The 15,271-nt window shown below is 39.3% G+C and overlaps 1 protein-coding gene across 1 annotated transcript; it reads right to left on the bottom strand.

The window, feature by feature from the left end:
* Positions 1–4,593: 4,593 nt before the first annotated feature.
* LOC122914101 (olfactory receptor 51D1) lies at positions 4,594–5,568 on the bottom strand. Its single transcript, XM_044260736.1, has one exon. The coding sequence runs from the start codon at positions 5,566–5,568 to the stop codon at positions 4,594–4,596; it is 975 nt and encodes a 324-aa protein (XP_044116671.1).
* Between the last annotated feature and the right edge of the window lie 9,703 nt (positions 5,569–15,271).

The raw sequence follows: 15,271 nt of genomic DNA, 5'->3' as shown, positions 1-15,271 counted from the left end.
CACATGTGATCAAATTGCCAGACATGCAAAGAAGAAAAATGACCCATAATGACGAGAAAAATTAAAACTGATCTAGAACTGAAACAGATACTAGAACTACAAGATATTATATATTAAAGATGATTACAACTGCATTAAACAGAATAAAAACTTAAGTAGAGACATGAAAGATATTTTTTAAAGTTGAAATCGGGGTGCCTGGGTGGTTCAGTAGGTTTAGTGTTTGCCTTCTGCTCAGGTCAAGATCTTGGGATCTAGACCTGTGTCCAGCTCCCTGCTCAGTGGAGAGTCTGTTTCTTCCTTTCCCTCTGCCTCTCCCCCCTTCCACCCCTATTCTCAATCTATCAAAAAAATAAATAAAACCTTTAGAAAAAATAAAATAAAATTGAAGTTAAACTTCTAGGGATAAAAACTCCAAGGAATGAGATGTAAAACTCTCCAGATGGAGATACATTGTGGGAGAAATGATTAGGAAACTTGAAGACACAGAATTAAAAACTATTCAAAAGGAAACACAGAGATAAAAAGCAATATTTAAAAAACAAACACAGGGGCACCTGGGTGGCTCAATGGGTTAAAGCCTCTGCCTTCAGCTCAGGTCATGATCTCAGGGTCCTAGGACCAAGCCCTGGGTCAGGCTCTTTGCTCAGCAGGGTGCCTGCTTCCTCCTCTCTCTCTCTCTCTCTCTGCCTACCTCTCTGCTTACTTGTGATCTCTGTCTGTCAAATAAATAAATAAAATCTTTTAAAAATTTTTTAAAAATAAAAAACAAACACAGACTCAGTGAGGAGTGGGAGAACTTCAAGTGGCCTAATCACATGCGATTGGAGTCCTCACTGGGGGGTGGGGAACAAAAAGTTTTCCAAATTTGATATACACTATAAACCTATAAACTCATAGATGCAAGCAGCTCAAGATAATGATATTTTAGGTATACAAAAGCTGAAATAATTCATTATCATATCACATCACAAAGTATGATAAACTCTTCAAGTAGAGAAAAACAATACCAGATAGAAATAATATACATCTACAGAAAGAAATGCAGAGCAGTAAAAATTGTAACCACCTGGGTACATACATAAAGTTTTTTTCCGATGATTCAAACCTCTTTAAAGATAATTGTTTAGATGAAAATAACAATAATGTGGTGTGGAGTTTATAAAACATATAAAAGCAATATGTACAACAACAGCACAAAGGTTGGGAGGAGAGGAATGGGAATACAGTACTGTAAAATTCTTCCACACATTAAATGGTTAAATGAAGGTAGGCTGTAATAAGTTAATATATATTTAAACCCTACACAGCCATTAAAATAACAAAAGAATAATAGCTAACAAACTATAAAAGGAGATAAAATGGAACCATTAAAAATATTCAGTTAATCAAAAATAAAGAAAAAAAGGCAAAGGGGGGGGAAACAGATGGTACAAATAGAAAACAAATGGGATACCCCTAGTAAAATACAGATATCATCAAATCAGATAAAAATGTAAGAAGTGACAATATCCTTTCTATAAAAAAAGGTACTCCAAACCAAAAGACTCAAATAGGCGAAAAGTAAGGAATGAAAAAAAAAGATACATCATGGTTACATTAATTACAAGAAAGCTAAAATGGCTTTATTAATATCATACAATGTAGATTTCAGAGTAAAGAATATTACCACAAATAAAGAAGGCCACTTCATAATGATAATTCATTATAAGAAAATTAAAAATGCTAAATACTTAAATCCCTGTTAAGAAAACTTCAAAATATTTCAAGCATAAAGTGACATAACTACATGAAGCAATAGACAAATGTAAAATTTTTTTCTTAAAAATTAATAGAACAGGGACATCTGGGTGGCTTAGTCGGTTAAGTGTCTGCCTTTGGCTAGGGTCATGATCCCCGAGGGCAGGGATCAAGTCCTGCGTGGGCGTCCCTCCTCGTCAGGGAGCCTGCTTCTCCCTCTGCCTGCTGCTCCCCCTTCTTGTGCTCACTCACTCTCTCACTCTCACTCTTTAAATAAAATCTTTAAAAAAAATTAATAGAAATATTCAATAGTAGAACAGTAGATATTTTCCCCCTAAGATCACGGATACTTATTACTTCTATTCACAATATCCTGGCATTTCCTGCCAATCCAATAACACAAACTAATCGATTAAATGTATCCAAATTTGAAAGAAAGAAGTAAAACCATCTTTACCCACAAGCAGCATGATCATCTATGTAGAAAATCTAATGCAAAAAAAAAAAAACTTATAGAAATAATGATTGAGTTTAGCAAAGTTCAAGATTCAGAAGTAATGTAAAGAAGTCAGTTATAGTTCTGTACACTAGCATAATGGACAATCAGAAAAGTTAACTAAATAATACCATTTATATAATAGTATCAAAATATGAAATACAGATAAGTCTGATGAAAGACATGAAAAACCCATACAATAAAACTACAAAACACATCTAAAAGAAATTGAGGGAGATCCTAAAAATGAAGATACATACTATGTTCATGAGTTGGAAAACTCAACAATATCAATTCTCTCTAAACTGACCTATATAAATTCAATACAATTCAAGTCAGAATTCCAAAAGACTATTTTGTATAAATTTTAAAACTGCTGCTAAAATTCCTAAGAAAGTATAATCAGAGCACCTTTGAAAATGAAGAACAAAGTGAAAGGATTAACAATACTGATTGTAAGACATCTTACAAAGCCACATTAGTCAAAATGACGTGGTATTGACATAAAAAATAGCAAAATAGTCAGTGAATTAAATAAAAATTCTAGAATAAGACTCACGCATACATAGATAACTGATTTTCTACAAAGATACAAAAACAATACAGTTGACCATGGATAGTCCAGTAGCATTAAAATAACCAGATGTCAATATGGAAATAAATTAACTTTGACCCATACCTTACACCTATATATACAAAAACTAACACAAAACAGATCACAGAGCAAAATATAAAACCCAAAACTATATTGCTTCTATGAGAAGAAAAAGAACATGGATTTTTGTGCGATTGTGATGAGTTTTTAGATACATCAAAGTGTTGCTATAAAAGAACAACTTGATAAATGAGACTTCATTGATTAAGAATACTTGATTTTTTTAAGATCATTAAGAGAAGCAAAAGACAAGCCACAGACTGGGGGAAAATGTAAAGTATATATCTGATAAAGGACTTATATGCAACATATATTTTTACAAATCCAAACTCAGTAATAACTAAACAACACAACAGAAAAGTGGCAAAGATTTACAAATGACAAATAAGCACATGAAAAGATATGAAACATCACTATTTATTAGGGTCATATTGAAAGCACAATGAGATGCTATTACAAACCTACTAAAATAGCTAAAATAAAAAATACAGACTATATCAAAAGCAAGCTAAGATGCCAAAAAATTTTAACTCTCATACACTATCAGTAGAAATGTAAAATGACACAACCACTTTGGAAAGTGGTACAACCACTGTGGAAAACACTTAGGCAGTTAAAAAGTTAAACAATATACCTCCCGTATGATCCAGCCATTTCATTCCTAAGTATTTACACAGGAAGAAAAAAAAAACATGTCCAAACAAACACTTACATGTTCATAGCAGCTTTATTTGTAACAGTCAGTCCTGGAAACATTCTAAATGTCCATCAGGAGATGAACAGATAAACAAACTATAACATAATTACACAATAGAATGCTACTTAGCAATAAAAAGAATTAAGTAACTTAATACTACTTAATATAAGTATATATGCTATAGCATGGATGAATCTCAAAATAACTGTGCTGACTAAAATAAGCCAGACAAGAAAAGGAGTACATAGTGTTTGGTTCTATTTATCTAAAATTCTAGGAAATGCAAACTGATGTAGCATAAAGCATTTCAATGGTTATCTGGGGATTGGAGCAGGAAGTGACCAGGAGAGATGGGAGTGAGGGACTTCAAAAGGGTATAAGGCAACTTTTGGGGAATGAGAAATACGTTCATATCTTGACTGTGGTGTGGTTTTATGGGTGTATACATGTTGAAACTTAACAAACTGTGAACTTTAAATGTATGCCATTTGTTGTATATCAATTATACACCATAAACTATTTAAGATTAAACTAAATACACCGAAGGGCTGGAGGCAGAAAATACCTAAGTCCCCATACCATGGGCCTTAAGTGGCTGAAATGTCTAAGGTCAGATGCTGTGGCAGCCATGGAAGTGTGATATTCAAATCTCCTTCACAAGAGCCTGCTGCCGGGAGTATAGCAGACTGACAGTGCCAGCCACTGCCTCTCAGGCTCTACCTCCATGTTAGCAGCAAGGCCACACTTGTCCAGCCTACCCCACTAATGACTTAGTACTGACCCATTCTTGCTAATGTAGGAGCCTTCTGATGAGAAACCTTTGCTTGGGGCTGTTCCTTTGGCCTAGCCAAAACTTTCTCAGAACCACAGTTTTGTATTGACACATTCCAGATATCTGGAAACAGACAGCCCAGTAGGTTGGATGCTCCAATCCCCAAGACATTCACAAGGTCATAATCTTCTCAGCTTTGGCAGGGATTGAAGGCACTAGGGAGGTTATTCTGCTCACCTACCACCCTGTGAGAACATATGGAGAATCCGTGAACGGATCTCCTTGGTTTTGGCTCCATAAACAACAGGGTTGACCACAGGTGGTAGTAGTAGATAGATATTAGCCATAATCACATGGAGCAGGGAAGTAGGGCCCCCCAACCTGTGTACCACTGATAGCCCAATGAGGGGCACGTAGAAGACCAGTACAGCACAGAGATGGGAGACACAAGTGTTGAAAGCCTTGAGTGCTGCCCCCCGAGAAGACAGCTCCAACACAGTCTTCAGGATGAGAATGTAGGAGAGACCGATGAAGAGGGAGTCCACCCCCATCACTGAGAGGATAATGAAGAGTCCATACACTACATTGACTATGGTGTCAGTACAGGACAATTTCATGATATCTTGGTGCAAACAGAAGGAGTGTGTGACGGTATGTGTTTGGCAGTATGACAACCGCTTCAGGAGGAAGGGCAGTGGGAAGAAGAAAACAAATCCCCTGGTCAGAGCAGCTAGTCCAATCTTGGCCACAGTAGGCCCTGTGAGCACAGAAGCATGCCTCAGTGGATGGCAGATGGCTACAAAGCGGTCAAAAGCCATGGCCAGCAGGACAGCTGACTCCATGGCTGACAGAGCATGGATGAGGAACATCTGGGCCAGACAAATATTGAATCCTATTTCCTGGATGCCTGTTAAGAAGAGGCTGGCCATCTTGGGCATGGTGACAGAAGACAGGACTAGGTCAATGGTGGAAAGCATAGCCAGGAAAAGGTACATGGGCTCATGCAGGCACCTTTCCACACGGATGATGAGGACAATGGCCAGGTTGCCAAGGGTAGCCAAAGCATACATAAAACACAGTGGAAAAGCCAGCCAAAAGTGTATGTTAGGCCCCAAGCCAGGGATGCCCACCAGTAGGAAATACGCTGGGTGTACCAGAGTTCCATTTGGAGTGGCCATGACAGGAACCAAGCACTGAGGCTTCTGCATGCCAAGGCCAGGGTCTATGAAGGGGAGAAGGAGAAACACCATTTAGTCATGGTTCAGAGGAGATGAAGGAATAGCAGGAAAGGACACTGGAGTCGTGATGACAGTAGCAAACAGAAGATTAAGTACTTGTAATTCTGAACTCCAGTCTCTCTATGCTCTGTGTCCCCTTATACACATTTCCTAGAGGTCCCATTAATCTCAGTGTGTGACAATCCACTCAGAAAACATGCAACAGCTCTTCTTCTTTCCAGAGCTAAAGCTGTGGACAAGGCACTGCTCTTAACCACTTCTCCAACATAGTGGACATGTACACTATGTACTCCTCCTCCAACAGAATGTTCCACACTGACCCAAGCTCTGCTGGTGCATATAAGGTTAAAGTTCATTTGGGTCCCAAGCCTAAGGCTCAGTCTGTGATTGCCTTTAAGTTCCACTCTAATCTGATTTAGGGCAAAAAGCAGGAGTTTGGTCTGGTATGGGGTGTCAAGAGACAGGTTTGCGTTTAAGCCTGAAGAGCATTTCCCAAACTTACCTGATAGATTCATTTGAAGTAGTTCTTGAAAACCCTATACCCAAGGTCTGATTCCAGGCCCAGAGAATCAGAATTTCCAGGGCAGGGGCGTCCAGGAGTCTGGTTAAAAACAGTAATTCCCTTTTCCCCAGGTGATTTTTGTTTTTAATCAGAGAAATTTGTGAAAAGCAGTTCTGGTGTTCTGGGAGGTAGAGAGATGGGGATGAAGAAAGATTATAATTTCTAGCCCCCAATGAAGAATAGAACAGAATTTTGCATCAGATCTCTGGAAAGCTGCATGAGAGTCAGTCCCAGACTGTGGCTTGGCTACAGTGTGACATGGAAAGGACATACACCTGAGACATGGAGAGAAAAGCAGTCCATACTGAAGCTGGTACTTTGTGATATCCACAGGCATGCCCCCCTTCCACCACCACTCTCCCTGGTGATCACATAACCACCAGGCTCAACTTCCTTCAGCTCACATACACTCTGTTCTAAGCTTCTGTCCTGAGATCCAACCCTATAAGCTGCTGCCTCTTCGTACTTCTTGGATAGCCTATGGACCTCACACTTATCTTGCCCCAAAAGGAACCCCTTCCAAACGGTACCACCCACTCACCCAAGTCATCTAGGTCAGGGCAGTTTCTTCCCAACCTCATTATATTATCCATTCTGCTCTGATTATGAAAGGAGCTTCCTAATTCACCTCCCTGCCTCCAAACCCACATATTTCAGTGCAACTTCTGCATCACTGCTATCTAAACAGCAAAACTCGACATGTCACGCTCCTGTCTAGCAAGTTACTGTTGACTCCCATAGTGCTCAAAGTTGAAACCGTGTGGTCCGCATTCAAGGTCCTTCATAAGGTGGTTCATACTTAACTTTAAAGCCCAGCTTCTAGGTGCCTCGTTAGCGCAGTAGGTAGCGCGTCAGTCTCATAAAGCCCAGCTTCTCAGTGTCCTTTTTCATTATGGATCACCCACCACCGCTACCACCACCACACATCTATTTGTCCCCCACATGTAATTTCCCTGGATAAATTCATTTCCCTTGCCTTGTTTCTTAGGTGAAGGGTAGGAGGCTGGAACTGGGGAGTCCTTCCTGGCTCAAGGGAGAGACATAGTTTGGAATGGACCTCACAATGTTTGAAGAAACTCCTCTTTGGCTGATTGCTGAACAAGGGCTGGGATCCCAGGCACTGTAGTCTGGAAGTGCACTCGCAGACAGACTTCTCCAAGAAACCAAGAGAACAGAGCAGAGGCCAGGTTTCCTCCTGCAGTGCTTCCTGCCTGGATCTGTGGCCAAGACTCCCTGTCGAGTCTCCCCTCCCCGGGGCTGAGCCTGGCTCACTCAACACAGAGCCTCCACCCAAAGCCACAGCAAGTTTATAGCTTCTTCCTGACCCTAGGGAGTGAGAAGGATAATGAAGAGTAAATTAGCCCGGGCTCCCTGGGACCTACACTTCACTCAGGCACTCCTACCCAAAGTGGCTGTGCTGTTACTGTTCTAAGTTTCAGAAGACTAGAGAAAGGCGAGTGCCATTGGACAGAGAGAAGAGGGATGACCTGCTGGAAGAAAAGGAGCCCTGAATGGAGGTGTGGGTGTGTACTAGAAAGTGCACAGCGATGGATACTTCAAATCACACTCCCAAAGGCACTATCCAAGTGGATCCCGACAGTGCTCCTTGACAGCCTAATGCTTCTTGATGCTGCCCTCTTATGGTCATACCAGAAAGCTACAGCTTCATGGTCACCAGGCCATAGCTCTAAGGATGCCCAAGGACCTAACTCAGTGGTCTTGAATTTGAACTCCTTCCATTGCAGTATGCTGCCCCTTGGCTCACCTTCCCTCTCAGGCCAACTCTTTCCTCCTTAAGCCATTAATCATAGCTTACCTGTCACACCACAAATGGGACAGTGTACACAGGCTATTTAAATGTGGGGCTCTGTCAGGAAACAGTTGTGTCCAAATTGGAGTACAACCACTTGCTCATGGTGTGGCCACCTTTAGCCTCAGTTTGATGTGAAAAATAAAATGAGATATTTGCAATTCTCCAGTGAATGTCTGTGTTCATTATTATTACTCAAAACAACTGGAAGAACAAAAGAAGTAAGAAATTCAGTTGAGATAGTGCTACAACAACCAGAGGAAGAAAGCACATTGGGGAGGAAGAATGGACAGTAGTACAGAAGGCAGCTGAGAGATCAAGCACTATAAGGACTGAAAATAAAAGATCACTTGTTACCTTGAGAAAGTCTTATGGGAAAAGAATCTTGAATGCAGCAAGTGAGGAGTAAGGGGGTTGGGAAGAAAGGGAGAAAGTGGATGTAGACAACTCCTGGAATAAGTCTGCATGTGAAGAGAAGGAATGAAATGGAAACTATGTCAAACACTGATAGCTCTAAGGATTTTTTAAATGTGTATTTGACCTACAGGAGATTGAACACAAGTATATGGACTTGGTAGGGAAGCTCCCTGCCCTTAACATTCCTGGTGGGGATCTTTAAGGCTATGGCCCTTCAGCCTCTATAGAGTAACAATGAAAAATCTTACCTGTGCTCATAGCTTCTTTACCAAAACAGGCCTAATATTCTGAACTGCATATTTTCTACTGGAAATCACCATTTTGGTGCTCCTCAGGCACCTCAAACTCAGTGCCTCCAGCTAAGCACATTATCTCTGATCCCCAGTCTATGTCTATGCCTCCAATCTATGTTTTCTGTTGCCTGTCACAAAATGACTCTGTTACCCAGTAGTAACCACTCCATTTTAGGTGCTGCTTCTAGAAGGAAACCTCTCCTGTAAGAAAATGTTCTCTTGGGTGCGTGAGTGGCTCTGTCAGTAAAGTGTCTGCCTTTGGCTCAGGTCATGATTCCATGGTCCTGGGATTGAATCCCACATCAGGGTCCCTGCTCAGTGGGGAGCCTGCTTCTCCCTCTCCCACCCCCCCGCTTATGTACGTGGGTGCACACTATCTTTGTCTCTCTCTCTCTCTCTCTCTCTCTAAAAAAATAAACAAAATCTTTAAAAAAGAATGTTCTCTTATTTCCAAGGGTATCCAAATTCCATTTGTAGATGAATAATGCCATTGTCTTTCATTAGAATATATTAATGGATGTGTAAATACAAAGCCACAAACACCCACCATGAAAGGAAAGCATGGTTTTACCTGAAGATAAAAATGATTTCTTGTGTTAACAACCTGTAATAAGGCAAGAGAAAGAAAGGTATGCTATGAGATTTAGGAAAAAAATTAGTCATTATTTGTGAATTAATGATTTTATATGTATAAAAATCCAAAAGAATCCATTGATAAGTAACTTAAATTAATAAGAAAATATATAAAGTTTGCTGAATACTGATAATTTGAATTAATAAGTAAATATATAAAAGTTGCTAAAAACAAAGTCAATGTACAAAATTCTACCATATTTCTTTATAAAATACACATGATTTTTTTTAAAACACTTACAATGGCATAGAAAAATCACATGTCTAAGAGTAAATCTAACAAAGGATACAGAGGACCTTCTATACAGAAAACCAGAAGGCATCTTTAAGAGAAACTGAAGAATAAAACAGAAGAAAAAACTATGTTCTTTTATAGGAAAACTCAAAAATGTGAAAAATTTAATTATCTCCCCAAAATTTTTCTACAAATTCAATGCAATCTTAATAATATCCTAACAGCTCATTTTTGTAGAACTTGATAAGCTTAATTAAAAATTTATAGCAAAATATAAATGGTTGAAAATAGCCACAACACTCTTGAAGAATGGAACCAACATGAGGAAATGTGATATATCAAATAGCAAGACATTATAAAGCTACAGCAATTACAAAAGTGTGATATTGGTGCCCAGACAACTGGGCCAATGAACAGAAATAAAACCCCATTTAAGGCCAGTTGGGTTTTTTTGTTTTTTAAGATTTATTTCTTTATTCGAGAGAGTGTAGGAAAGCACAAAAGCCAGGGTGGGGGGCAGAGGGACGGGGAGAATTTCAAGCCAGCTCTGCACTGAGTGCAGAGCCCAACACGGGGCTCAACTGCAGATATGGAGATCATGACCTGAGCCTAAATCAAGAGTCAGACACTTAACTAACTGTGCCACCCAGGCACCCCAACAACCAGTTGTTATATGACAATGGTAGCACAACAGAGCAATGAGAAAAGGATATTTTTAATAAATGATACTGGAACTGCTGAATATCCATAGGGAAAAAATGAAATTCGAGCTCAAACTCATACCACTCACAAGTATGAATCCTTCATAAGTTATAAGTAGAACTATAAAAAGCAAAGCAATTAAACTTTCCAAAGTAATACAAAAGGGTATTTCCATGGCCTCAGGTAAATATTGATTTTTTAATGCCGGCTAATTCATTCATGAATATTTATTTGTATGTGACAGGCACTCATATCATTGATGAAAATATATCAGTGAACAGAACAAATAAATGCTTTTGTGGAGCTCACACACTACCCACTATGACTTAGCATTACTTTGTAGATATATCTGTCTAAATGTATGCCAAATAGTCTTCTTTTCTTAGATCTCAGAAATTTTATCTGAAATTATCTAGATATGGAGCTTTCATTTTATGAGTGAGAAAGCATCTTAAGGCTTCAGTCTTTATAGAATTTTTTTCCTAGTTATTTCTTTGATTATTTATTTCATTCCATCTCCATCTCTGCCTTTCTTTCCTTCTGGAATGCCTATATTTGCCCTCCATGTCTTTTCTCTTTTCTTTCTCAAGTCTATATATTCACTGAAAAACAAAGAACTATGCATGATCAATTTGAGAGATTTTTCCCAAAACACAGTGCCAAAAGACAATGGCTATTCTGTTTCTATTCACTTTCTCTCTCTCTCTCTCTCTCTCTTTAATTTACACCTTGGAGTTTCAGGGGTTTAAGAAAATGTTCCTATCTCTTCTCTTTCTTGGTTCAAAACAACCAAACATTCCCCACAAAATTTGCACACTATACTTTGTTGTTATGATTTCTAATAATTTGCTATTGTTTGCACATTGCTTTTCTTCTGTAGTCATCTTCTTGGTTTAAGACAATAGGATATTATCACCTCTCATTAATGTTATGCTTTCATCTTTTAAGTTTCTCTCACTGCTTCCCTGTTTTTTACTGGGTTATTTAGTTTGATTTCTCATGTCTGTTCTCTTTTTTTTCAAACTCTGATATTCTTCCACATTCCTAGCTTTGTATTCCTGGTTATGAATGATGGTTTGACAAATCACTCTTCATAGCTGACATATATTCTCATAATGTTCTGCATTTTCAGTGAATGTAGATTGGGTTTCTTTCTAGGAGGGTTATGAGGAACATCTCAGGTGATCTGGCCACCAATACTCTAAGACCCATAGGGACATGAGTCAGAGTTCTTTCCACAAGTGCCAAATACTGGAGACTCTGAAGTGAGGGACTCCTTGTATGGTTTCATGACAGCTTTCCCTCTATCTTATTCTCAATAGATTCACAAAATTAACAAATTTGAGAATGAATTTTTCTCTCTTTTGCATGACAAGACTGTAAATTCTTGATAAATTTTATCCTCTTAGTTGAACTTCTGGACACACGAAATTAGAAAGCAGAAATCAAAGTTAAGTTTCCATCTTCCCCAAACCTTCCTGGATGCAGGGTTGTGGAGCCAGGAAATCACCTTGGAAGGCAGGAAACTTTTTCATTAGATCAGATTGTAAGAATGGAATAACTCTAAGTAGGCTAAGAATGAATTAATCCCAAAGTCAGTTTTGATTTAGTGAGGTCATTTTAGGTCTCTAGGATGTTTCTACTATGAATTATTCCCCAAATTTTGGTTGTTTTCTTCTTTAAACTATATCTAGGATTAAGGTAGGACTAACTTTTAAGGAACTGTGTATCTTGTCCAAAATCTGTCTCTGGGCATTGTCTATGTATCAAAAATCATATTTGGTTTCATTTATTAGTTAAGCCCTGATCAAAGCTATTGATTTCAGAGACCTGGAATGTGGTTCCAAGAATAATAAACGTCATTAATAAGCAGATAAGAAGCAGCCTCATTTTAAATTCCTGGAGGGCAAGAGGTGTGAATAAAATCATTATAAATCCTCAAGTCAATAAATAATTAAAGAAAATCTATAACAAGAATGTCATTGCTTTGGTAATCAGATTGGCATAGAAACTACAGTGTCAGTTATATGCTCATCACAGCAGGTAAAATAATGATGGTATATATATTAATGATGAGATAGAGGGATACCTGTGAACTTTAGAAGTGATAATAGACAAAGTAAGGGTGTGTCATAATTTGAAGGAGGAGAGGATCCTCCTTTGGAATTGAGTTAAAAAAGCAAGTGAGGGGAAAAGTGGGGCGGGGGAATAGAGTCATATCTTACTAACCAGGAAGAGGTAACAACATTTACAGACGTTCTGGAAAATATAAGAGCTCAGTGAGAAAAAGTAAGAATACAGGAAGACATAGCTAGACCAAGATAAGCCATTCTGGGTCCCTGAAGACTTACTCTGGAAGAAAACAGCAGCTCTGGTTCAGGAATGAGCTGGTCATGAATATGCATATGAATATAAACAATAATGGGGAACCACACAAGAAAGCCAAACTCACAAATCTAAGGAAGTCCAGCAGCACACTAGCCACTTTGGTGAGAGCTGGAGTCCTTGTAATCCTACAGTAGCTACAGAGAAATACAAAAAATAAATAAATAAAAGCAGTTAATCAGGATTGTGGAAAATGTTGGGTCTTAACTTTGACTGAAATTTGTTTTTGTTGAATGTTATGCATCCTGCTCAAAAGAAAGTAGATGTTGTATCCTCAGAAAAAGCATACTCTCCATTCTGCAGCTGGGATGCTTGGAAAGTATGGGGACAAAGAAGAGATAGGAAAATATAGAGGTTTTATAATACACATAATAAAACCTAAGGGAAGAATGGAACATTGAAAATTCCTAAATTGAGAAGTTTTTCATAAACCATTCTCAAAAGAAAATTGTTTAAGTAAGTGAGTGAGTGTTTGTTTGTTTCATGTTGTGTGAAAATCATAGCATCACTCTTCTAACTTCTTAATTAGGGACACTCCTGAGTCTGGCTATATACACCAAACAATGGGCACTGGTTGACAAAAAACAATTTCAAAATCGTGAAACCATCAATCCTTTGTTTTTCCTTTCTGCCCCCTCCATAGATGACATTATATTTCTCTGTAAGGACTATGGCTGGTAATGGCAACATTCATGTGAACATCCTTTGACAAAAGAAATACTATTATACAATGTGGTGGCCACATTTTGTTCTGAGAACTTATGTGTGTTTTCTGATTTTTATGAATGTAGAGTTGGTATATGTAGTGGATATTTGTCATTCACTGTAGCCACTCAGCATTTGGACTGGTCTTCCTCTTTGAGGAATTTCCCTCCTTATGATTCTACATCCCTCCAAAATGGAAGCCATAAACTCAACTTCCTGGCTCTATAATCAATTTTCCTACCATGATAAAAACTCCAAAATCAGAGGGGCTTACAACAAACATTTTTCATTCATCTGTCGTCCTCAGCTGCAGGTAGACTATTGGGACTCTGATCCATAGGTCTTCTCATCTAGGACCCTAGCTGAAGGAGAAGCTCTTCTTTGAGACTTGTCTTTACAGTGGCAGAGCGAAAATATGAAGAAGGCATGCATGTCTCATAATTCTTCTGTAGGAAACTGAAACACACCCTTACCTCTCATTCCAATGATCCAAGACAGTCATATAGCCAAGTCTGATAATGGCCTGGGGAAGTATTCTCCACCTATATAGAGGCACTCTGGGTCATAAGGCCATGGATGGGGTTGTATATTGCCCTTACAAGAAAATCGATGAGAACAATAATCGAATCTACTACCATGGGTGAAAGCATGTGACCTAGTGCTGTCAATCATGTAAACTTGCAAGAAGCAGACTTGGAAGCTAAGAACATAAAAAAGCAGATGCTACATTGAATTGTGCTGGTAAAAATCATTAATAGAAGACTCCATCTTTGGGAGGAGTCAAGATGGCGGAGGAGTAGCAGGCTGAGATGACATCAGGTAGCAGGAGATCAGCTAAATAGTTTATCAAACCATTCTGAAAACCTACAAATCCAACAGGAGATTGAAGAGAAGAAGAGCAGCAATTCTAAAAACAGAAAATTGACCACTTTCTGAAAGGTAGGACCTGCAAAGAAGTGAAGGGAAGTGACGGGAAGATAGACTACAAGGTGAGGGGCCAGCTCCCAGCAAGCAGTGGAGCAAGAGGGCACAAAATCAGAACTTTTCAAAGTCTACTCCACTGAAGGGCATCACTCCAGAGGCTAAGTGGAGTTGGAGCCTCTGGAGATAGCATGGGCTCAGGTCCCACAGGATCACACAAGGATTGGGGGTGTCTGAGTGTAGCAGAGCTTGCAGGTATTAGAGCGGGGAAGCCAGCTACAGAGACAGAGCTGAGGAGTGAGCTCTCAACTCGGGGTTACCTTAAACTATGATCTGTGGCACAGTCAGACCACTGCTCTTTGAGCAGGGATCCCACAAGTGGCAGATCCAGGGAGACTGCCCTGGAAGAGTGGCAGGGATCTGCTGGGTTTGGAGACTCCAGGTAGGGCTGTGTGCCAGAGACAGAGATGCTCGGTCACAGGCTGGTGAGCTTGGCGTGCGCAGGGATGTGAGAGTGATCGAGTACTCTTCTCAGAGGGTGCACTGAGGCGTAGGGCCCTGAGCTCTTGGCTCCTCTGGGCTGGAGATTGGGAGGCTGCCATTGTCATTCCTGGCCTTCAGAACTCTACAGAAAGTGTTCAGGGAACAAAAGCTCCCAAGAGGAACCGAGCAGATTACTTGGCTCAGCCCCTGGCAAGGGCGGTGCAATTCCACCTCGGGCAAAGACACTTGAGAATCACTTCAACAGGTCCCTCCCCCAGAAGATCAGCAAGAAATCCAGCCAAGACCAAGCTCACTTATCAAGGAGAACAGCAGAATTCCAATGGAGGAGAAAGCAAAGCATGGAATTCATGGCTTTCTCCCCATGATTATTTAGTCTTGCAAAGTTAATTAATTGTTTTTTATTTTTTTCTTATTCTAATTTTTTTATTCTAATTTCTAATTTTTTTTTCTTATTCTAATTTTACTCTTTCTTCTTCTAATGTTTTTAACTAGTTTATCTTAGCAAT

Source organism: Neovison vison, chromosome 7, assembly GCF_020171115.1.
Source record: "Neovison vison isolate M4711 chromosome 7, ASM_NN_V1, whole genome shotgun sequence".
Taxonomy (NCBI): domain Eukaryota; kingdom Metazoa; phylum Chordata; class Mammalia; order Carnivora; family Mustelidae; genus Neogale; species Neogale vison.
This window is presented reverse-complemented; position numbering and strand designations above follow the sequence as displayed.